Raw genomic sequence first — 26,050 nt, 5'->3', positions numbered from 1 at the left:
TTGAAACTTATGTTATAAATCAATAAATTTCAGTAAATAATCGTAATTTTAAATGTTTTACCAAGTTTCGGTTTCGGTTTCGGTCGAAATGAGAGTATGGCCGAATGTTCGGTTTCGGTTTCGGCTGAAAAATCAGTTTAAGTCGGACACTAGTGAATAGTGATAAATATAATTTAGTGGTTGATTATTTTTTTATAGTTGGCATCACTAAGTCACTGACTAGTGACCACTGACCACTAGTGACAGCCTAAGCCCGGAAGCCCGAAATCCGAAGACCGAAACTTGAACTTTGAAGCTGGAATATGAAACTACCGGCAGTACCGGTCAATTTTTAGTACATCTGTTAGATCGTTAAAGAGTTAAATAAAAGGCGTTCTAACTTCTAGGCTGATTGCTGCTAGCTGTACTCAGGTTTCCGACGGAAAGTGGAAACTATTCTAGTTAAATTATTTTTGTTTCGACCATGGCAGAATTTGAATCTGGTAAGCTAAAATTCTTGTTTAATAAATGCCTATTTCTGATATATTCAAAATTTGAACTAGGTATATTTCAAATTAACCTACCTAGTTATATTGGAAACAATAATATTATGATAATAATTTAATATTTCTTGTACTTAGATAAATGTAAGGTTTGTGGTCTTGTTGATGGATATTACGATGAAAACTCCTCTGTTCACCACAATAATACTCCAAAACATGTCGCAAATTTAATATTGGAACGTTACAAAAGCAATAAGTAAGTACTTACTTACTTTTTATAATTGTTTTAAATGTTACTGGCAAATTGGCAATATGTGCTCACGTAGCTTAAGGCCTGATTACTCCTACCAAGTAGAGTGACGAGACAGTGCCCTCGGTATGTATACAGGTGTGGTCCGAAGGGGAAGGTTCACACAGGGCCCCAAAATCTAAGGTCAAATTGAAAAATCTCAAAATTTTGCCAAATAATAAAAGGAAATTTCTAGCTATCCCCTAACCACCAATGCGTCCGACCTTAGACAGCTGTCAACCCAGAACGGTCCGTGGGTGCAGATAAAAAAATATATTAGTGTAGTGACTAGTGAGTGACCCCCGCCCCCAAAATTTCATGCTACTGCACCTGTATGTTTAAACATATTACCAAGCTATAGCTAAATCCAGAAAAGGTAGGTAGTGCCCTTGCGCTTTGCATAGCTCGTCTTGGCTACCGTGCACCCAGTTACAATATTTTTTTTAATTATAATTATACATACCAAGTGCTCGGCCAAGGGTACTGTATCGCTACTCTACTCTTATTAATCGTTTGATCGCATATTCTTGGAAACATATTGTTATTGAAATTGTTGTCGCGGACACCGGTTTTTTAGACCCTAGTCCCTAACTAATAATAAGGAGTCATGGATTATTAATATCTATTTCTTATCATAATAATTATTCTCAGTTATAGTTACATAAACTTTCAAACTGTAAATACGGTTAGTAAAAGAAAATCACTGTATAATGATGAAAAAGTATTGATTTTTCTTCTCTCCATTTAACGACAACTCCATAAAACGTCATAAAATGCACGGTCCCTTCAGTGTCGTTATATAGAGTTTATACTGTATATATATCATAATATAAAAAATGTCTTTTTAATATTTCAGATTGTTTTTTTCAAGCAATAGGGATGGAGTCATTATCCTGTGTTCAGCTGAAAGATTTCCAATAGATGATAGTAAATCCAATCCAATAGATAAAACCGATCATCACAAGATTTGGATATATGTAAGTTCAATTTCTATTTGAAAGTTCCTGCTATACAGCAGGAAAATTCAAAGTTTTGTGGTCGAAAATCTTCAAATCTGAAACTAAGGCAGAAAGTAAGAAATGACATGGGCGTAGGATTGTATTGGGAGGGAGGGGGGGCCAAATTAAGAAAATCAAAATATGAGCGATCGAACCACGTGAGTAAAAGTTACACCGTGCACCATGTGGGGTTTGTCAAACCCCAAGACTTATCTGGGCAAGAAATGCGTAATTTGTATTTATTTGTTAATTTTATTTCAAATAACTGTTTAAATGATACTTACTGAGATAACTCCCATTATTAAGGATCTCCTTTACACCCAAAAATTAAAATTTAGTAATATTTTACCAAGTAAAACATAGACTCTTTTTTGGTGAGCTTCCACAGTTGAAAAGTTACCTTTTATTTCCCGTACTGCTTTAAAATTTTAAAACTTACTATATAAAAAGTACAAATTGAATAATATTAATATAATAATGTCTACACGATATCCACGCAAGTTGTAATCAGTACATTTGTTACAATGATAGTGGGCACGGTATGTGTAAGCAAATAGGTCTATTATTGTGCTCAAAACCGTATTTGAGTTTTCAATTTATCTTCCTGATACAACCTGAACACTTCTTTATTGATCTTGATAATTTTTCTGGTGGTCCAGGGGCTGCTTTGCCAAGAAATTCGTGAAACCGCTTACAAGAACCTTTCAGTATCCATGGTTTATATCTTTGCGATTTTTCAAATCTTCTTCTATGAAAGTCATACTTAAGGCGAGGATTAACCCCAATTTGTTATTCCGTGACTCCCGGTTTACCTAGTTCCAATATAATAACGAAGTGTTAAAAATATGAGATATAAAGCACAATATTTAAAATACCTTAAACCATAAACATTTTAATAAAACGTAATACTTTGGCTGTAATTAATTTACAAACTTACCTCCGAAAAAACTCTATTTCATCGAAATATAAGTATTAACTAGGATAATTGTACATTTTATTTGAATAAATTGTTAGTAAATCTATATTAAAAATTCTTTAACCGAACAATTTTGTTTCTTAATATTTATTTCCAAAGATATTTAAAAAAAACATGAAAAATACAGAAGATCCGCCCGAGAACCTATAGTTTTATGCTAAGCAAAAATGAATCTTATTGCGATGCGTATACGCTTGCTCTTTGGTTGTGTGCATCTTGCATTGCAGTTATCGTTTTTGATTGAGATTAATCCCCGCCTTAATTTGTTCATAAACCTGTCCATGAATGCTTATTAAATCGAAATGAATTCAAATATGCGAGAAAAATAGATTTTGTCACATTTCACAATACTCTGTCTATACAACTTTTTAACGACGTCCTGAACTACGTGGGGTTTGTGAGACCCCAGCACACTTTGTGCACGTCTGTTCGTTGCATCGGTGAAAAAAATCCTAAACTACTGCCCCCAAACGGTAAGGCAACATCTTAACTCCAGCTACATAAAGCGTCAAAAAAATTACACGAAGTTTTTAAAAGTTTGAAAATTTTTGTACGTCTGGGGTTTGTCAGACCCCACGTGGTGCACGGAGGGTTAATGCCTCCCCTCACACGCCGCAACTCTCTCCGCTCCACATTTAGGTATGAAATTTCGTCGTCGTGTTGTCGTGAGCCTCAGCAACCGATCGTTCTTGTACGGGGAGGCAGCTGCCCCCCCCCAGTACCCCGCTACGCCCATGAGAAATGTTATTAACTTTCTTGCTATCTGCAGTATCTGCTTTATTTCTTTATTACATACATCTAAATTAATATTGTAAAAATATTGTCTTCTGTCCTATTTGCTGATAATAATTATTATTAATGTGAAACTTAAATTGCATTTATCTATTAGTTTTCTTTAGATGGTAGTTTAATCCTTAACGATTAACCCATCAACTCCCAAGTGGCACCTGGGTGTCTCATAACAATTGAAAATCTATTGTGTCTGGTATTCCCACGATCGAGGTATTAAGAACATCACTAATGAGTTGTGAAATAATATTATGTCACGGTGTGTATTTTCTAAAATTAGTCCTAGTCGTTTCTGGACCAGAAATTATACTCTCTTACTCATAATTTTGTTTTTATAGGTAAAGCCAAATGAAAAAGTCAAGTTTTCTTTTTCAATACAAAATGTTTTGAAAGATCATAATTTGGTAGTTGTGGGTATTCATCTAGCACACCCCCAACAGCAGTTTGTTCTAAACAACAACCCATACAAATTTGGAGGTGAACCTCATATTTTAGAGAAAAGTAAGTAAATTTATATGCAGATTTTTTCAAATCAGATTTTATATAAGATCGGTGTTATATAAAAAATTATACATACATTTTTTATATAATTTCTTTAACCAGGTCAACCATACATTGTCTATTTTAAAAGTAATTTTCGAGGATCTTCGGCAAATCGATTTATTACGTCTTCTGTGAAAGAATCGCTCATATCTTTTATATGTTTTCTAAATATTTTTTTCTATGAAAGTACTAGACTTTCGATAAAAATACTAGATAAGATACTTAGTAAGGGCGTCAACATGTGCCCCCTCCCCCCCCTCGGTACGCCCATGGCTAGCCCTTTGAACAACGCCATTCAATCACAAGACTGGCTTTTTAATTGAATTTTTAAGTCTAGTAGACACTACAGCTGATTCAATAGCCGCCGTTTAATTGAATTAGTTCAGTGCTTACAACCGCGGCGCTAGGTGCGTTTTATTTACAATATGGCGTCAAGTAACTGGCGTTTTGTGGTTGTATTAAGATATTTTTCGTAAGTTATACCTTACAACTTACAAGCATTATTAATTAAAGAGACAGAAATTATGTGGGCACATAAGAGTAAATCAAAATTTAAACTAATATTCGAGGAGAAATTATTACGGGATTATGAAATGCATCACCAAGATATCTATTGCAATTGTGTTCAAAATGAGTTAGAAATTAGTATCCAATTATTAATCTGCTTGTTATCATTACGCTTGTGTAATAATATCACTAAACTAATGGTCACATCTGTTAATTTACCATTTAACCAGTTGGCTAAGCGTCATCTAGCTGTAGTGTTGAACGTTGCAGTCAGCCTGTCGGATAAACGACGTATAGCCGTGTGAATTGTGATTGAATGGCGTTGGTCAGTGAAAGGGCTGTTTGATTGAATGGCTTTTGTAACCAGTCTGAAACTTAAGACTGCGACATATACACAGACTTAAGTTTTACTATAATAGAATAGAATATACTTTATTGCGTTCAAGATATTGTATGTATAAACATAAAATACATTCAGCAAAGATACAAGAACGCAAAGGCGGCTTTATTGCTATTGAGCAATTTCTTCCAAGCGACCTTGGGTTTGCCTTTGGTATCTATAGGAGTACAATAATAATTAACTTATAATATTATGACAGTGTCAGAAGAATTCAAACTCAAGTAGTAAGTACTTAATAATAACTAATCTTTGAAATGATGTCATGAAACTAAACAAGATACTTAAATTATAATGCTTATCTGTCAAGTACTAGCACTGTATTATCATCTAAACAGCTGCTATACTCAACCTGCCGCGTGGAGTTAAAACCATATTGAAATTCAAGTCCACCGGCAAAATAGTGTAAAGTCGTGGTGAAAGTCATAATTTTTTTTTAACTTTTAATCGCAAATTTTTAAAGAACGCTTTCTTACCCTAAAAATGTTGGTTGCGGCATGCACAAAACGTGTTTCTGGCCCGAATAAAAAAAAGGTTGAGAACCACTAATCTAAAGTAAGTAGTAAATAGTAACTCTGTATGACAGATTCCTTGCCGAGGCCGGAGGCAAAACCATCGAAGCTATAAATATGATGTTTGTTCATTCTGTACTTAAATAAAACTTACTAACCTTACCAATACCATGTTTAGTTGTATGAAACAGCATAATATTTTGTAAAGTAACAGTATTGCTATTTAAGTACTTAATAAAAATAAATGAAACGAGTGCATTCACTCTGTAACTTAGGGTATATTGTAAAAAGGCAATAAAATAACATATTGTGTACCTACACAAAATCAAGTAGGTATAAAGAAACATTTGCAGCTAGGGTCCCATTACGCTTATCTAACGAGTAAGTGAGTCTTTGTTTTGTCAGCAGTCAGCACAAAGCTAATATTGTTATACATATTATATTACTTATATCAAAGTTCAAAGGTCAACATGCCAGTCTACCATGTCGCTCCTGTATGTTCTTTAAAATAAATGAAATCCAAGATGTGGATGTGAAACAACTGACGCCGTCCGAACCGCTTTTATGAACACTAATAACGTGCCAATTCATCATATCAGCCATGTAGATTTAATTTATTAAGGGCCTGTTTCACCACTTCCTGCAGATAAGGCTATCCATCACCTAATTTGACAGATGAAGTATGGAGAATCTGTCAAAAAAGCTGTGAATAGCCTATTCGGCACTTTATCAGAAAGTGGTGAAACAGGCCCTAAATGTACCTACTATCAGAAAAGTTGATTCCTAGGCATATGGTGCACCTAAGTAATTTGGTCGAACTTATGCGACCGACCACAACTAACATTGAATTGACATAAGCCGACTTAACGACGTAGGTCAACTACCTAGGAATACATTACCTCGATGGTACAATAATTGTACCATCTCTTTAATTATTAAAGAGAGAGAAGAAAGGAAGACTGCTTTATCACTTTTGAATCTCATCATCAAGAAGTGAGGCGAACAAGTGGTAAATCGGATGTTTCTAATGCAGTACCTACCTAAGTCATTTCTGTACAGATTAGTCATTAGGAATCGCCAATCGGGGGCTGGAAGTGAGCGGGTGCGAGGGCGGTGCCGAACTGTCGCAAAATACCCCACACGCTCCTGCCTAAACTTTCCTTATATTAAATATCCTTCAGATCGTGACGATCATACCGAGTATACAGGAAAGCTACAAAATATTTACTCATTAATATTTAGTAGCATTTCTTTCGCTTTCTCTCATCTCTGCTCTTCAATAATTATACCTAGTATCAGAAGCTTACGTCATTCATAGGCAAAATTAAATTCTGTTATTAAAATAGGTAAGTAATACCTACTTACAGTGATCCCAAAGTGACAATGCGCTAAGAAGTTTTCGAATTTTTTCGGCAACGGTCGTATTTCCAGAGCGACGGTAGACGATATTGCATTTTCTAATTGCCTTGCGTTTAAGATACATGTATTAGTCAAAGTTCGTCGTGATATTCCTGTAGCTTTTGTAACACGGTCATTATTCACGGTCATTCATGCGCATTATTATTTTGGAGTACTGTACTTATATTTTTTTATCACATTTCAGAATCATTTTTGAGCGGGGATGTTTACTGCGAATTTATGGCAGAAGATATTGGACAATATGAGATGCCGATCGTGTTCACGTTTCAAAGACAAGACTTGAAGAAAAATCTAATAGTAATTCGTGAAATGGTATGAATATATTTTGAGGAACGCAATGCAAATTGAATACAATTAGTACCTACTTTGTTTAAATATTAATTTATTTTGTGATTTCTGTTTTAGGTTGTTTCGGTACAAGAAAAATATGAAAAAATTCCATTTATCAAAAGTCCCTACACTTCCGAGGATTGGGATAAATCTAAACAAATTATTCGGACGGATGAATCCAAGTACGTATTTTTTATAAAAAAAATAGCATAAGTAATATTTCTGTTTAAAAAATTTATCGGGCCCTTCTAATCCTAATCTGCCACAGCCGAAAGATGATAATGATACATTGTATATTGAGTTATATGTTCATTTTACCACTCGAAAAAACATAGTAATGTTTTTTCGACGTCGCCTTTAGGGCCGCGCTACACCGGAATGGCAGAGGCGCGGCGACCACTTTCAGTGTCATATGGTAGGAAAACCGTTGCGTAGTTTTAAAGATTAAACAGGAACAAATGGACATGAGGGAAAAAAGCGACTTTGTTTTATACTATGTAGTGATGATACTATAACTCTAATTTCATGTTATGGCTACCAAGGCGGAAATTTGATCACAGGGTTCATGAGGTATGTAGTGACAATGATGTTGATAAAAACGCCAAAAATGTGTAGAAAACCTTAAGAATAACTAAAACGAGTAAAATTATTATTTTTAAACAAAAAATTAAAACCAACTTCCAAGGTAAAAATAAAAACAATAGTAATTTTCTAAAATTAACTGAAAAGTATTAAGAGGGCTACTAACCCAAAAAATCAAACATCATCCTTCTCTCTTCACGCTCACGCCCGTCTTTCATATGCCAGGTGAAAATAAAAGACGAACTATCTAATAGGTATATAAAATTCTCGTGTCACAGTTTTCGTTGCCATACTCCTCCGAAACGGCTTGACCGATTCTCATGAAATTTTGTGAGTAGGTCTGAGAATCGGCCAACATCTATTTTTCATATAAAAAAAAAAATTATAAGTATGGCAAAACAACGTTTGCCGGGACAGTTAGTAATGAATATGAAAAAAGTATTTTGAGCAAATTTAGGTTTTATCAATGCCTTTTTAGATATTAAACAAATTAAAGAAAAGGCAGCAAACTTCGAAGATCCAAGCAAAAATGTGTCTAAAACAAGGTTTTTTTTGTAAAAGTAAAACTATCGAGCATTTTTTTTAGTAATCGTGTTTTTGTCTTGAGTCTAGTCTTCATGAACTGAAGTTAGGGTCAGGTGCATTTTTAATATTAAATAAATGCTGGATTACCAATATTATTTTGTGTTCAATAATTTGTTACTTCATATTATGTTGTTTTTTAATTGAATGTGTTGTAGTTTTATTTTAATTTATATAATTTAAATATATGTATTATGTAGTATATATTATAGTATACTACCAGTTGATGGCCGCAACTCCGTTGCGCCAGACAGACAGTCGGACGGACAGTAAGAGGCTACAAAATGAGACCCGAGTAAATGCACATTTTATGCATGTATTGGGTAGGTACACAATTTTGTACACACAAATAATATTACGTGCACTTTTTCCACTATATTCATTAATTACTTACTACAAATTTAACTTAAACATTATATACACAATTTTACACAATATTATTATTTATATACCTACACAATTTTGTGTATTTATAAAAGTGACAATTATTGTCAACGGCTTTATTTCGTAAATCTGAGTGTATTTGTATTAATAATAATAGCTCCCACACCGGTTTCGGTGACGGTGGCCGGTTTCATTGAAACCAGGCCAGCTACGTAGGAGTAATTTTATAGTGCCCAAGTGTGTGCGCAGTAAGTACACAAGAACACTCTCTATTCCTTACACTCTCATAACCCAGTGGGACAGAAGACCGCCACGACCGGCGAGAGAACAGGCGCAGGACCGACTTTTTACATGCCCATCCGACGCATGGATCATCTTAATTGTCAGACAATCAGGTGATTAGCCTGCATTAAACATGTTTCCAACGCGGGAATCGAACCCACGACCTCCGAGTCAAGAGCCGCGCCCTATACCACTGGACCACGGAGGGTAAATGTATTAATTGTGTTACGTAGCTATTGTCATGTTTTAGTCTGCGAAAAGGAACAAAAAAAACGGATGAAGTATGAGAGTTATGTTTCCTTAGTTTTTATTATTCGTAGGAGATAGCGAAACAAAGCGAAGCGATAGCCGATTTTAAAACTGCATTATTAGTTTTTCGGAAAATCATTTCTATAGCCGGTCAGTGGTCTAGTGATCTGATATATTATATCTGTAATGAGTCTTAATTATATGATAGACAATGTTATTTTTATTCGACTGATATAGTTTTAAAATTATTTACAGATCTGTTGACCACTACAATGTCCCAAAACTTTTAAAAATACTCGTAGCGCGAGGTCTCGATGGACAATCTTTCGAGGACCTAAAGTTGAAGCCTGAAGAAATTCTAGAATTGACAACAACACGGCTCGAAATAAGGTAAGTGTGTTCAACACGATATAAAATATTCTGTTCTTACATGATAAGCCCTAAAACTTCAACAAAATCGGTTCAGCGATTTGAAATTCTACAATCAATAAGTACTACACTTTCGCATTTATAATATGTATGGATCTGCTGCTGTTTAGTAATCTTAGATACGAACAGACGCTAGTAGTGATTTCATTTTATTAACACGCTTTTATAAGCTTGGGCTGTATGTATGTAACGGAATCTTTGAGCACGATTTTTACATATCTCCAGTAGTCTAAACTTTGCATAATACAATAAGTAACTTGTTAAAATTTTTGTTGTGTAATTTAGTTAGTAGTGTAGTTTTTTATCTAAAAAGTATTTATACTTTGTGAAAATGATGTTACGGATCAGAGATATAGGTACAGTGTATATATTATTGTTTTTAGGAACATCTTCGAAATTGGACCAACCCAAGAAAATTACAAAAAATATTTTCACAATCTGCTTTATTGGGAAGAAGTTATTGCAAGGATTAATTTAAGGGTAAGAAAATGTCGCGAATTTATAATAAGTACTTCAACTTCATGCTTTAAACTCAAATAGGCATAAGTTTTGATTAAGTACTAATTTTAAAAATATGAAAGTGTAAACAATATTTTTTGCCTTTGTTTTTACAAAATTTGCTCCACGGTTGAGCTTTTACTTCTGTGATCTGTCTGTCCGTCCGCTTGACAGTTTGTCTATTTGTTTTTCTGTCTGTCATATGGACAGACAAACAAATATCTGTCCATCCATCTGTGTGTCTGTCTCCAGTATCAGATGTATTATTTTGCTCTATAGTCTCCTGTTATAGCTGTATCTTGAGAACCGCAAAAGCTAGCCAGCTGAAATTTTCACCAATTAATTATGTAAGTAATTAGTGAAATTTTCACTAATTATTAATTATTACGAAAAAAATAATTTGCACCCCCATACAACAAACGCGTTTTTTTTACCTTTTTGCTCCAATCAATAATGGCAACAGCCTACCTGTTGCCATTATTTGAAATCTTAACAAAATACCTAATATTATATTTGAACTATATATATTAGTAATAAAATTAAAATTTAATAAACAATTGATGTGGGTTTTCATAATTAAAAACACAGTTTTTTTGGCTTCTTATAACGGTACGGAACCCTTCGTGCGCGAGTTCGACAGCACTTAGCCAATTTTTATCCTTCTTTCGTAGTATTATTAAACCTGTTTTTTTAGAAATTCAACATGTCTGAAGTAAAATTGGAAACCCGCGGTGACTATTATTATACTTTGCAAGTTCCTGGTCTTGCAGAAAAACGACCATCACTCTTGCGAGGTAATTTTCTTTATCAATAAAAAATATGTTATAGGTTATATTAAGTTTTAAAAACAATGGTAGCAAACGTGAAACTATTATTTTAGGTGATTTTCTATTTATTCGTCCGAATGAAGACAAAGACATCATATTCGAGGGCAAAATAAAAGATATAGAAGATAGCTTGATTGTCATTTCCGGAGTTGACCAAAGGTAAAATTAAAAAATATTTATTTAAGTTCTAATTGACATTCAAACCTGTTGTAAACACTTGCATTACTCGGGTATAATAAAGACAATATTACCATAAGTGCTTATTAGTGTGTATTATACAAATAATACTGAAAGGCTCAAGCAATGTTATGGTCATGACTCATGTAAATAGTTTTTAAGGGTTGCGTAGTCAACAAGAAACCCTTATATTTTCGGTCTGTCCGGTCCAGTCTGTCTGGACCTACAAAGCTGTAACTTGGCATGGATGCACTTATTAATGATGCCGACACAAAATGGTACATAAAACCTTTGAAAAATATTTTTTATGGTACCTCCGCTACACATCAAGCAGGGATGATAATTTTTTTTCGCGTCCACCCTATCGTGTGGGGTGTCGTTGGATAGGTTTTTTAAAAATATTATGAGTATTTAAATATCATTTTCCGATATAGGAATCCATTTGTGAAATATGAAGTTTTAAAGTGATAAAAGTCGTTAGAGTCTAGTGTTCCCCCCTTCTACCAGCTAAACGGTTGCTTCTGGAAATTAGATAAATTCACAGGAGTAGAAAATATGCTGAATTTAAAAGGAAAACTATCAAGGCTATGAAGACTTCAAAAGTTATTGAGTAATAGTCGATCAACTAAAAACAATGTATTCGGCGAAGTATAAAGGAACTTTTCGTTCAAATTCCTTTGACGGAACTGAAATGATGTTGTTAGTAGTGTAAAACACGTTATAAATGCACATTCATTGACCATACAAAAATAATTATCAAGAACTAGCGGTACTACCCCTTATTGCGCGTGGCCCTACACGCACTTGGCCGGTTTTTTAAGAAGTTGCTGAGGAACAAGTCTTTTTTTTTTAAATTATTTTTTAAGAAATTATGCAAATTCTTTAAATACGAAATAAAAATCTTTCTATATTTTTTCGTATTCAACCATAACACTTTTTCATCGTTATGTAATTTATCAGTAATTAAAAGAATTATATATGGGATATATATCAGATATTGTTCCGCATAATTTAAATAGTTCATTTTTCAACGTTTCAGATTGATGAAGTATTATAGTCCCACGGCGACCTTCTCTGTGCGCTTTATAATGTCCCGCATGGCGTTTGAGCGCATGCACCGCGCGGCCGAAGTATACGCTTTTAAACACACACATCTGATCTTTCCTACTCCGCCCAATATCCCCTTCCGAGTTAAAAAAATTAACAAGTAAGTTCATGTGCATCTACCTACTTATAAGTATATACAATTTTTTTTTGTTTATTTCTTAGCCTTACACATTTTTTCCTGCACAAAATTTTCAAATTTTTCTATGAGCTATTTCATAAAATTACTGACTCTTATATTTTTACGAGTGTACTCTCATCCTCTCTCATCAGCTGGGGAGTGACCGTAGACAAGTAACTGTGAGTTGGGGCAGTAAAATTCTCACCCCTCTTAGGTTAAATTATTTTATTTAGCTTTAGTCAGCCTAATGCCTGTTTGTGAAAAACCGCCTCCTAACGCTAAGTGTTTTCTAGTGGCCATTAAAGGTGAACATAGGCATTTTTCAAGAAGCGTCAGAAACCGGTCTCTAAACGGTCTTCCAAAGAGCATAAACTTTGCGTGAAGTTATGAAGACGGTCCCCTAGGCATTATAATATAATGGGGATTAACACACTAGAGGGCATGGTTGCGCAGGTTTAACAAACTAATGGGGATGACCCCGTAGGTTTCACAAACTAATGAGGATGGTATCGTAGGATTTACAAAATAATGGAAATGACCCCGTAGGTTTTATAAACTAATGGGGATGACCCCATAAGTTTTACAAACTAATGGGGATGGTGCCTTAAACTTAGCACACTAAAGAGCATGGTCCCGTAGGTTTTATAAAGTAATCGGGATGGTTCCGTAGGTTTTACAACGGGCGGGTCGCAGTCAACGCGGAGCAGGTGCTCGCGGTGGAGCGCATCGTGAGCCGGCCGCTCGGCGCCGCGCCCTACATCGTGTTCGGCCCGCCAGGCACCGGCAAAACTATGACCATCGTTGAAGCCATCGTACAGGTTAATTCCCTTGTTTTCCTTCTTCAGTTTAGTAGTGTCCAAGAGCTCGCCCTGGTGGGTCGATGTCTATGTGCTAATTTAAGTTCTTTAGAGGTGTCTGTCTCAACGTCTAATTTTCTGTTACGTCAAAATTGTAATACAAGTTTAATGTCTTTAAACTTTTAATTGAGTTATATAACTACCATGGGGGTAATTTTGTGTGGTGTTGACGGGTTTTTAGTTGGTGGCCGCGAGCCCGAAGAACCGTGTGATGGTGTGCACGCACAGCAACATGGCGGCCGACCACGTGGCGCTCACGCTGCTGCAGTACAACGCGCACCTCAATCTGCCCAACTACATCCTCCGAGCGAACTCCAGAACCAGGGAATGGTGAGTGATGCTTTTGCGATGCCCATGGATTTCGGCGGTGAGCTACTCAAGTTTCAATAACTTGTTATTGACGTCGATAAAAAACAGGCGAAGTGCGAGTCGGACTCGCGCACTAAATGTTTTCGTATTATTGACGAGTTGCTAATAACAACATTTCTTTGTATGGGAGGCCCCTTTTAAATATTAGTTTAATTATTTTTATTGAAGTAACTGACTGAAAATCGGGCTTTGGCCCACTACACATTCCCACCACTGTATCTCCGAGGTATCTCCTGTGTCGCCTTCGAAGTAACTATTTGAAAAATGTTGAATTGATTAGCAGTTAGCTATTGCCATTATTGATATCGAGCAAAAACCGCGATGGTCATATAGGAGCCCCCATTAAATATTTTGTTTTCATCGAGCTAAATCGTTCTAATCGAGTCGAATATTTTCCGTATTCTATCGAGCAACTTTCCCAAACTTTCAAAAATTACAAAACATATGAAGCTGTACGTAAGATGTAAGATGCGAATTAAAGGTTATTCATTGTGTATCCATTGTCCAGGTCGTCTATGCCGCCGGAGCTGGCGTCGGTGTCTAACGGCACGAAATACGACGACTCGTACTCCGTGACGGCCGAGTACGCGTCCAAGTACCGCATACTCGTTACCACGCTGCTGCACGCCGCCAAGTACTGGCCGTAAGTCACTTTATATTGTCTGAACGGTCGTCGGCACTCGTACTCCGTGACGGCCGAGTACGCGTTTAAGTACCGCATACTCGTCACCACGCTGCTGCACGCCGCCAAGTACTGGCCGTAAGTCACTTTATATTGTCTGAACGGTCGTCGGCACTCGTACTTCGTGACGGCCGAGTACGCGTTCAAGTACCGCATACTCGTCACCACGCTGCTGCACGCTGCCAAGTACTGGCCGTAAGTCACTTTATATTGTCTGAACGGTCGTCGTTACTCGTACTCCGTGACCATAGTAAAAGGAGGGGAAGTAGGATAACTCCGGCCCAATCCGCGACCTACTCTGCCGTGGTATGACTATAATGCCGTTAACTACCAAAACCTACTTTTGAGTTATGAGCAAAAAACGCGGTAAAAATTTAAACCTATGTAACTCCTCAATGATAAAACCGATTTGAGATCGAAAAGCACCAGAACATACATAAAAGAGATACTTATTATCTATTAATATGTGATCTTCTAGAATTTATTTATGAATAAAAAAAAACCCGTTCTTCGTTTTAGTTCATCATTAATGTTTCTTTCTTTCATCTATAATTTGACTTAAATGCCGTTACGTATACCTTAACGGCATTTTAGTGTTTCTATTCCTAATAAAAACGTTGTCTATTAAAACACTACAAACATTTTCTCATATGTTTAGTTAAAACGTCGTTATAGTACATAACCCTGATTTAGCTTAATATCAAGTAACACAGAACTAACTTATGTTAGTCTTTAGTGCTGTTATTGGTATTTTACCGCATTTAAGTCTAGTAAACTACAAAATGTATATGAATAACTCCACTCATTGTTCCGCTAAAACGCCGTTACACTATTTACTTTTTACGTTAACGGCGTTATAGCGATACAAAGCGAAAAATATTGCATTGTGATATTTAACTATACGGAGTTAAAGTATTAAATAGGGATCTTATTTTGTAATAAATTAAAACCCAAGTTAGTAAATCACAATATTTATTATGTACTTTATTGAGCATCTTAGATAGCTCTATAGTATATCTGGGAGCACGGCAGTGCTCCAGCCAAGCTTTTTAGCAAAGGCACGGCCGTACCATACTTTTCTCGAAGCGGTTCGCGGCTTTTTCACATCCCATTTATCTTCGATGTTTACAAAGCTAGGGATTTAGAATTTCGGTGACTAGGAGTAAGTATTAAAACTAGCTTAACCTCCAAATTACATAATATTTCGATAAATAGTTTAATAGTTACGGATGATCAAAGTAACTACATTTTGTCACTCACTGACTGACCGATCATCAAAATTCTAAGGTACTTCTAGCAGACTTAGAACCTTGAAATTTGCCAACAAGGTAGGTCGTTATCCAAAATGAAAGGAAAAATTATGAAACTGGCCAAGTGCGAGTCGGACTGGCGTACATAGGGTTCCGTACCGTAAATTTGTATGGGAGTCCCCCTTAAATCACAAGTTTATGTACTTTTTATTACTTATTATTAAAGTGGAAATACAACTAAGTATTTTCTGAAATTTTCAAAAACCTCACTTTTACCATTAAGGGCAAAAAAGGGCAAAAAAACGTGTTTGTTGTATGAGACCCCCTATTAATCATTTATTTTATTTTAGTTGGACTATTAGCTTTTATAGCGACAACAAAAGTACATAATTTGTAAAAAAATTAAAATATCTAGCTATTGCGGTTCTCGAGATCTAGCCTCGTGACACACTGACGGACGACAGACAGACAGCGAAGTCTAGACTCATTAGGAATAGGCTCCCGTTTTCATCCTTTGGGCAAGGAAGCCTAAAAACTGAAAAGTATAATATAACTTTATTAAATAAAAGAAAAGAATTTTATTGTTTGTGGCTTTGCAAGAACATTAAAAATGAGTTTCGACTTCATAATAATTATTTTACGTACAAAAGGAAAAATAGTGAACAAAGTTAACAATGAAACTATGATAATTAAATTCGATTAAATCTCAAATCAGAACTGTGAATTACGATGTACACTCCATACTCGCTCGATAGATGGTGTAGCACTCCCTTTATATCGCGGTATCGCTTGTTTTCGGAGTATAATTATTATGGTTTGAAAAAAATCCGGAATAGGTCGTAATACTCAATCGAAAGTAACATCGATGCACGAATAACCTCCTGAAAGTTCAAAAGTTATCCTGAAAGTCTAGGTTATCGTCATAGAATTTGTACTTTGTAGAAGTACCTACCTGTTATTATCAATTAATTTTACGACATAGAATATATACCTAGAGATAGAGAATGTGTGCTAAGCTAAGTACAGAAACGTTTTAACGTGACCTGAAAAGAAAGGAAACCTTAAAAAAAGAAATGAAATCCCACCAAAACATTAAATGTTAAAAGGAGCCAAGCAAAATATTGCATAGCCATGCAATATATCTATCGTAAAAAGTTTTCAGATCACATTCAAGCCAAGCCTTCAACTTATTTTGTAATTTAAATCAACATTAAGTGAATTTATCAATAGTTTTCTTTATTTTATTTTAATAGGTTTTTAAGTCTTTGTGTCTCAAATAAAAACAACACAACTAAATAAAATAAAACTTAATGAAACTACAAAATACAAATCAAGTCAAATGCTATTTTTAACATAAAATTATATTTTTAACCGACTTCAAAAAAAAGGAGATTATCAATTCGACGTGTACATGTATGTAATATTTCCAGAACTGTTGTATAATATTATATCAATCTATGACAGCTTCTGAACAAATGTGCCAAATTTCAAAAGTGTATGTATGTATACGTATGTATGTTTTTATATTTGTGCACGCATATCTCCGGAACCACAAGTCCGATTTTAGTGATTCTTTTTTTATTGTAGTAGGTATTGTTCAACTTAGTTTATTATTATTATTAGGAATACTGCAAGTTTGTTTTTTGAGATAGGGAATTTTAATTCTTAATTACGTAAGCGCATTCGGTAAGCGCCTGCGACGCACTCAATACTCCTGACCCCTGACCGCGAAACTAGGATGTCACCGGGCGAGATTATTTAACGGCATTATAGCGTATTATTGTGAGATAGCGACATTTAAATCTAATATTTAATTTAAAATATGTTTTATTTCACTTTATAAATGCCGTTACTGGCTCGTAGCGTTCATTGAGTAAAAATATAAATGTACTAAATGCTAAGCTATAATGCCGTTAAGACTCGTTAGTCACATTTAAGTCTAATTTTTTCACTTTACGGCATTATTGTTTAGCAAACATAAAGTCCTGCATTAAAAAAGAGTATCAATAAAATAGTTAAAGTACTTTAATCACTTTACAGTGGACAAAATACCGTATAACGGCAATCTAGTGAAACAATCACAAGAAAAAAGTATAATAAAAATACAAGTTAATGAACATTAGCGGCTATATTGACTCCCAATATGACTTAATGTCATTTAAGCGTATTACATGCACAAAAAAGGGTAATATAACGGCATTTTCATTATTATTATTTCCGAAACTATTCAACTTATCAGAAAACCGCTTATATAGGTCGATAGAGAATTTTTTTCTTATTCATGTACAGTCAAAACCTGAAAATCGACCAAATGTCACTTAACGGCATTATTGTTATACCACGGCAGCACTGTCTTAGGGTTGTCAATTTTAGGCGGCGCGGAGGCGCGGCGGCGGGTTAAAACCTTAAATGTTAATTATAAAAGTTAAAATCGATCCTTTTGAACCGACTTCAGAAAGGTTTTATATATTTGAAATATTATTATCGGTGCTAGAATAGTAAACTTTACGTTGCCTTGTTTGTAGGTTTCTACAAATTCCGGAACACAAATTATGAAATCACAAAGTAGACATATTGAATGTTTAATCAATCGAGCAATAAAATGTTTCGAATGTACGTTCGGTAGGCGAGGCAAGGATAAGGGCAATTTGAACATAACGCACCTGTTCGTGGACGAGGCGGCGCAGGCGACGGAGCCGGCGACGGTGGTGCCGTTTGGCCTGCTGGCGGCCGGCGCGCGCCTCGTGCTCGCCGGCGACCCCAGACAGCTGGCGCCCGTCGTGCTGTCCAGGGAGGCCGGAGCTAAGGGACTCAGTGAGTATACCCTTTACTTAAAGGTGCTCAAAAATAGCAAGTTTATTATGCTTAAAACAAGCATGCTGTTTGAACTCGATACATCTGCTTCTGTTAAGCATGCTTTTTATAGTGCTCCTGCAGCGTAAAACTGATCGATACTACTAACATGGTAGCACGCTCAATAAGCAAACCTGTCCACACGTGCTTAAACCACGCCCCTCCCACACGTGCCGCAGGTAGCATGCTCGAAACTCGCACGCCTGTCGATTTTTGAGTAGGCTCGAAATAAGCATGCTTATTTTAAGCAATGCTTGGACAGACGTGCTCGTAAGCAGCAGCTGCTCGGTTGAAGCATGCTTTCGTGCTTGAAATAAGTATGTGTAATTGTACCTTAAGCCCAGCAGTCTTACCCCTGAAACTGATACGATTTTGATTTACGAGTCTGATTAGTTCCAAATTGAGCCGCAGCACGATCGAGTGCTAGTTTAGATGTCAAGCGTAGGAAAAGCCATTGAGATCAAATTAGTTCCAAATTGAGCCCCAGCACGATTTTGTATAGTAATATGTCGGAAGTAGCAAAAGCTTCGAGATCGAGCTGATTCGATTCTGATGATCGGCAGTAAGGCAGCAGTTTCCGAGAGCATGACGTCTCACTCAGTTGAAGTCTGTCAATTCAATACAAATTTAGAAATACATCTACGCGACATCTACGCGTCGCGTTGCGGTCTGAATTGACCCTTAGACGCCGAGACAAGGCGTGTTAAAAGGTGTTTGACGTTGGTTTTGATTTTTTTTAGAATGTCCCTTCTCGCTAATGCTAAAATAATATGTAACAATACATTCTAGACAATTCTCTTTTGCACTTGAATAATTTCAATGTTACGTATTACAGAGAAGTCACTTTTGCATCGCCTGATGGAAGTCTACCCACAAATGTACACGAGTGACTCCGATTATATTACCATGTTGGTGCAGAACTACCGCTCCAATCCCGACATATTAGCAATACCGAATGAGTTCTTCTACGACTCTGCTCTTCAAGTAAGTTGTTTTCTACACTAATCTATACATCATTTTATAAAACAAAGTCGCTTTTTGTCCCTCATGTCCCTTTGTTCCCGTTAATTTTTAAAACTACGCATCGAATTTTGATGCGGTTTTCTTTAATAGATAGAGTGATTCAAAAGGAAGGTTTTTAAGTATAATAACATTCATTAAATAGTGGAGAAATACTGTTATTATTGGTTAGTATTTATTTACGACATCACATTAGAAACCCCAACAGGGTTTCTAATGTGATGTCGTAAATAATTACATTTTTTGCACTTACTTTGCAAACGCAGGCTGAACCCTACGAGATTAATCAAAATAATGTACCAAGTTTTGTACACATGGAAAAGGTCTACAGAAAACTCCGGGATGGTATATCGGATATCCCACAATAACATTTTTTTGTCATTTACTTTTTACGGCCAATAATGGCTAATTTTCGAAGCAATTTTAATAAATACAGCATTAATCCTTATCCAATTAAATACCTTAAATACATTGTTGATATATATAAAGTAGATCTATATGGTCCTTTACAGCATATGATTTAAATGAATAGTTTCGAAGATATTACAGATTTGAAAATTGCGGGACGTATGTCAGGATTGTTGCGACGTACCTACCAATGCGGGCCACGGTTAGTAATGAAACTAGTTAATCGATTTTAATAATTTCTTCAGTGAGTGACATAGGCTATAATATACTACCTACCATAAAAATATTATTCACTAGCTTTTGCCCGCGGCTTCGCTCGCGTTAAGAAGTATTATTATTATTATAATAGCCTATAGCCTTCCTCAAGAAATGGACTATCTAACACTGAAAGAATTTTTCAAATCGGACCAGTACTTCCTGAGATTAGCGCGTTCAAATAAGCCCTTTCGAATAATTTCCCCTCGTATTTTCCACATTTTCCTCTATTTCTTCACTCCTATCAGTCTTAGCGTGACAAAATATAGCCTATAAATATCCTTCCTTGATAAATGGGCTATCTAACACTAAAACAATTTTTCAAATCGGACATGTAGTTCCTGAGATTAGCGCGTTCAAATAAGCCGTTTCGAATAATTTCCTCGGCGGGCGTCGCCCGAGGTGGCTCGCTTGGTGTGGACCCGCCTATTAGGTCGAGTAATCGAGTTATATCAAGTCCTTGTTAGAGGTCGTCGTCTTTTGTCATAACCTAACAAAATTACGTAGGTCCATCATCTGCCTGTGAATCAATTTCTTTGATGGTACCATCGTATTCCAGGCAGCTCTGGATTTATGTACAGGCCATGACCAATGGGCGGCAGCGTTCTATGGCGTCCTAGAGGGCTGAGGGGCGGCAGCATCCTAGGATGGCGACAGAGTTCGTACATAGGGGCGGCAAAATTAAAGTGGCCTGTATTCATAAAAATTATAAATCCGGCCCTACTTCCAGGCCAAAGCAGAACCGGACGACCTGAGCACGACCAGCGTCCTGGGCCTGACCGGTGGCGACCGCGCTGTCGTGTTCCACGCCGTCACCTCCCGGGAACAGAGGATGGGCGAGGCTCCGAGGTAAATTTAATATTTATTTATCACTAGATAACTTGTAAAACTTAAAGCAACTTTTGTTATGGAACCATTTCCAAAAACGCAATTTTTAATATAGCTATCGAACAAAGTTCTCCCGCGATGCATAGAAACTTGTAAGGCGTGACGTCTTATCTCGCTGACAGTTGACATTTTGTATGGAGAGTTTTAAGGTGCGCTTACACGAGGGCAATAATTGCTCGGCGACACGAATGGACCGATCTGGAGCAACATGGAGCAATTTCAATAAATTGCGGCAATTATTTCGGCGACATTGCTTCTAATTGATATTTCATATCGCTCAATGTCGCAAATACGAATTGACGAATATCCTTGGCGACGAATGGGCTTGGAAATTCCAGGCAATTTTTGTATGTATCTCGTTCGCACTTGTTTGTTTTGCGGCTTGCCGCCTTGCTTCCGCGGGGAGAGCGAGAGGTCGGATGGAAGTAGAATAGCGTGCGGCAAGGGGTCCAGCGCATAGTCAGCCTCTGTGTTGTGAAATGTAACTACATTTTAAAGTGGCGTCGTCTTTATCGTGGAATAATGAAAAGATTATTAACTTTATTGATGCAGTTCGCTTGGATCCTGATTTTAAAGGTCGTTTGCTAAAAAATTGCGCTACAAGACGCCGCGACAACATTGTCGTCCATAGCGAGCGAATATTTCAGAAATGCTCGTGTAGGATCGTATTGCCTAGTTGATGATGACTCGCCATATCGCTCAATATTGTATTGCGCAACATTGATGCTTGTTGCCGTTGCCGCAAATTGCTTGATGTAGTCGTGAGTCGTGACGTCATAGTTAACGAGTATTGACTGGAATTGAGCAATTTTAGTTGCCCGTATAAGCTCACCTTTAGGAAGGTCTGTTTTACGTTATTTTTTAATTGTCATGCCTTGAAGAATTTTTAAGCTATCAAGTATCAGAGTTATTCTTTCACCGATGTTTCTATTTTTGAGAGGTCTTTTAAAAACCAATAAGAAAAAAAATAATGAAATATTTTATTAGCCTATTCTCGATACATGGTGTGGATATTTTAATAATCAGCCAGTCGAATCGATTGTCCATATGTGCGTCACTGCTGCGCCATATCTAACGGCATGGAGCAGAGTTGATGCAAAATATATTAAGTTATAATATTATTTTTATTTAAACCTAAAAATCGATGTTACTAACATAATTTATAAATTATAAGCCTTACTAACAAGTGAGTCTATGTTACTTGATCAAATAAACTTTTTCAACTCATTTTTCATAAAAAAATTGTAATCGTAATAAATGGTGCAGATTTAATGATGATTTGTTAATGAACATTTTAACTCGCTAACTGCCGCACTCAGAGTGGAACATTAATTACTTAAATGCAATTAATTCAAAATGTTGACATAAGCCCCATTATACAGATAATGTCCATATGTATGGACATTATCTGTCAAACTCTTCATTAAATTGAAGGTTAAACATAGTTAAATGTCTCTGAGTACGGTGGTAAACCGCATAACAATTTAATAAACGCTTTTAAATTTCAGTTTCTTTAATACAAAAGAACTGGAAATGATTCAAAGATACACGGAGGCTTTAATACTAACACATGGAGTTGCCACGAAGGATATTGGCATCATTGCCCCATACATCCGACAGGTAATTTTTAACCGACTCCTGAAATTTCTGAGATTTTTGACATAGAACTTGCGCTCAAGATAGCTGGTACCAAATTCAAAATTATATAGTTGAGGCTTAGTCCATTTCTAAAAACGGCACTAATATGGAATAAAAAATATTATATAATTTTTAGTTTGTTTTTACTATTTTATTATGATTGTCCTTAATTTAATCAGTACTTATAGTTCACGTAAAAGCTTACCAAACTAATGCACTGAAACGACGACCAAGTTTTAAAATATTATTATGTAAAAATATAGTTCAATTAATGAAAATGAATAATATTTTGTAACTTTTATTTTAATTTTATCTCGTTTTAATTTTGTTTAAAATTTGCAGGTTTATAAAATTAAGAATTGGCTATCGAGTAAGCAGTACAGAGACGTGGAGGTGGGGACAGTGGAATCATTCCAAGGGAAAGAGAAAAGAGTGATTCTCGTGTCGACCGTGAGAGCCAACTGCAGACTGTTGGACTACGATGCCAAGTACGATCTGGGGTTCCTGGTCGACGATAAGGTAACTTTTGTAAGCCAACTTAGATGTAATCTGCTAGGTATATGTGCGTGAGCCCAGAGTTTTATTTTTGAACCGACTTCAAAAAAGGAGAAGCTTCTATGTTGGGCTGTGGATTTTTTTGTTTATGTATGTTCTGTGTTCACCGATTATTCCGTTTTAAAAAATACTTGTCTGATACGTTATGATAACAGCTTGATAAGATATTGTATAACCATTGACGACCACTGTGGCTCAGTGGTGAGCGCGTTGGTAGCTCAAGCCGGGGGTCGCGGGTTCGAATCCCGCCGACGGAACAAAAAGTTTTCAATGTTCCCGGGTCTGGATATGTATTAAATATGTGTATGATATAATAAAAATCTTAAATATATGTATAGTATAAAAGTATTAAATATATTTCCGTTACCTATAACACAAGCCCTTTAGGTACTTAGCACGGGGCCAGACTGACGTGGTGTGAAGCGTCCATAGATATTATAACGTCTATAGTTGTAATTACTTTGGCCTGTTTCGCCACATCCTGATAAGTGCCGCACAGGCTATCCAAAAATTACCTGGCAGATTCTCCATACTCTGTCAAGTTAAGTTGTGGATAGCATATCTGGCACTTATCAGGTATTAGTGAAACAGTATTATTATGAATTCTGTCGCAGATATTTGCGATGCGATGCGAATTCGCAGTTTTGTGTGGGAGCCCTAAATCGTTTGGCCCAATAAATTTCAATTGAGAATTGAATGACAATTTGCAGAGGTTCAACGTGACGCTGACCCGGGCGAAGGCGAAGCTCATTATAATCGGCAACCCGACGTGCCTCACCCGCGACCGGAAGTGGCGCAAGTACATGGAGTTCTGCCGGCAGCTCAACTGCTACCTCGGCTCCGAGACGCAGCAGATGGAGCGCACCGCGGCCCTGCTAACGGATGTAGCGCGCACGCGCTTCGACATATGTCGCCTCACAAACGAATTAAAAATAAAAGACATTGATGCGAATGAAAATAATAAAAAGTAAATGCTTGCCAAAAATTGATATTTTTACTACTATTGAAATTTTATGTTACTATTTTTTGTCACTTTTTAATTCTTATTTTTTAATTTTTTATTATATTGTTATAGGAAGTAGATATTATAGTAATTTCTGACACGTGTACTCTGTACACGCGTTGTTTTATTTTTTATAAACAAGGATTTGCTCATTGACATTCCTGTTATACTAATTGCATTCCAAAGCCAAAACAAAAGTGATAATATGGTGCCTTTATAGCAGATAGATATACATAATATAGAGATATAGTTTAAGCTTATGAGTTATGAGCCTTTAATAACATTTAAAATTAAGACCTGTAGCGATGGCGAATTGTATAAGTAACAGGCCACATTAAATTCTTTTTTTAATAATAATTACTCATCTAAATTAGATTATGATCATTTAAATTTCCATATTATTTATGTCTTGGATACTTTTCTATACTTTTTTTCGTAAACGAAATAGATAAAAGATATAGTATAAACTAATGCATGTAGCTATTTTGTTATTTTTCTGTTCTTTATTATATTCAATTTGAAGCGTTTTATATTAATTAATTCTTTTTTCTTTAAATTGTATTCTCCTACTTTTCACGCTTTATCTCTGTTACACTCGTACTACAAATATTAATTTTATATTGTTTGCTCCTTTTTACCTATGCTTACCTCACTCTCAAATTTTACCATTTTTTTGATTATGTTTAAATCATATTGTTCTCCTTGTTTGTCAAGACTCCACGGGCTGAGACTATTTTGTATTCTCTTAGGTACTTAACAAAAATAAATACATTTTATGTACACCATACTATGCCATTATACTATTCAACTTGTGTTGTAACAAACATAGTGTGTAAGTCTAGCATCTAAGTAGATATAAAAGTTAAACTATAAACACTCTAAAGTATAAATAAGTTACCTTGTGTGCTAATTCATACAGTTAACACCTTACTAATAAATATATATTTTAAGCAGCTAGGTCACAAGGTCTGCTACAAAAACATTAAGTAGATCTTGACTAACTGCTTGTTAGTCTGTGTTAATAGTTTTTATTAGTAAGGGTGTTAGAGATATTGACTCATAGGCAGATGATGAACCTATTGTTTATATTTTGGTCGCAGTAAAGCTATTATTTTATCATTCGCCACACAAAATTGCGATTTCGTGTCGCATCGCATTTTTATTTTTACTATGAGTTTTAATTCGCAATGATGTGTGAGAGCCCTAAGTCAAGTCATTGTTAGTTGCGAAATGTAATCCAGTTGAGGATCAACTCGACAATTAATAAGGTAATCTTTCAGATCAGCCGTGAGTCAATTTATCTGATGGTACATTGATACAGCTGCCACTAGGCTATCTGCGATCTCCAGTAACACTGGGCTCCGGAAATAGATCAGCTGAATGGTATCAATGTAAACTGCAATTACAATGTTATTTTATTGATGTGACTAGTTGTAAGGGGCAGCTGCCGTTCAACATTTTTATTAGACAAGTAAACATGTTTTCCTTTTAAAAATTTTATAATTAAGTATAGGATTGTATTTTATTTTGCTGTGACTTGGGCACAGAAATTTGCTACCAAATATTTCCAATAAATGATTTTATATTAAAATATTTTGTATCACTCTAAGCTGGCGCGGCGGACCATTTACTTCTTTTCCATTACAGTTTTCAGGGGGGCCTCCAAAATTTATAAATTACATATAGAAAAATTAAGAAGAGCTTAGTCCTCTGTGGTTCAGTGGCTCGTTCGCATTGTGGCTCAAACAGCAGGTTCGAATCCGTCGACGAAACAAAAAGCATAAAATGTTGACTG

General features: G+C 35.9%; 2 protein-coding genes and 1 long non-coding RNA gene across 6 annotated transcripts in view; 2 read left to right on the top strand and 1 right to left on the bottom strand.

Annotated features, from left to right (window-relative positions):
- The first annotated feature begins 245 nt into the window (after positions 1–245).
- LOC121725970 (probable RNA helicase SDE3) lies at positions 246–24,232 on the top strand. 4 transcript variants are annotated; one of them, XM_042113173.1, is made up of 20 exons: positions 246–482; positions 621–738; positions 1,628–1,748; positions 3,873–4,035; positions 7,097–7,224; positions 7,318–7,424; positions 9,577–9,711; positions 10,134–10,230; positions 10,943–11,042; positions 11,129–11,234; positions 12,292–12,459; positions 13,148–13,295; positions 13,516–13,664; positions 14,212–14,346; positions 18,262–18,449; positions 19,324–19,472; positions 20,902–21,020; positions 22,568–22,679; positions 23,040–23,216; positions 23,963–24,232. In XM_042113173.1, exons 1-20 carry the CDS (start codon positions 464–466, stop codon positions 24,221–24,223), a joined length of 2,700 nt encoding a protein of 899 aa, XP_041969107.1. In that variant the 5' UTR covers positions 246–463; the 3' UTR covers positions 24,224–24,232. The 4 variants fall into 4 exon arrangements, with proteins under 4 accessions (XP_041969107.1, XP_041969110.1, XP_041969109.1 ...); XM_042113176.1 differs by lacking the exons at positions 246–482; positions 621–738; positions 1,628–1,748 and having other exon boundaries at positions 3,991–4,039; XM_042113175.1 differs by lacking the exons at positions 246–482; positions 621–738; positions 1,628–1,748; positions 3,873–4,035 and adding an exon at positions 5,328–5,536.
- The window catches only part of LOC121725974 (dihydroxyacetone phosphate acyltransferase), a 28,839-nt gene continuing 12,317 nt past the window's right edge, over positions 9,529–26,050 (top strand). Inside the window, exon 1 of the mRNA XM_042113185.1 lies at positions 9,529–9,534. The gene's annotated coding sequence lies outside the window, so the exon portion shown is untranslated. The remainder of the gene's footprint in view (positions 9,535–26,050) is intronic.
- Positions 17,226–26,050, bottom strand: part of LOC121726005 — a 21,024-nt gene continuing 12,199 nt past the window's right edge. Inside the window, exon 3 of the long non-coding RNA XR_006035471.1 lies at positions 17,226–17,236. This is a non-coding gene — a long non-coding RNA (uncharacterized LOC121726005). The remainder of the gene's footprint in view (positions 17,237–26,050) is intronic.

The sequence above is a fragment of the Aricia agestis genome, chromosome 4, assembly GCF_905147365.1.
Source record: "Aricia agestis chromosome 4, ilAriAges1.1, whole genome shotgun sequence".
Lineage (NCBI taxonomy): Eukaryota > Metazoa > Arthropoda > Insecta > Lepidoptera > Lycaenidae > Aricia > Aricia agestis.
This window is presented reverse-complemented; position numbering and strand designations above follow the sequence as displayed.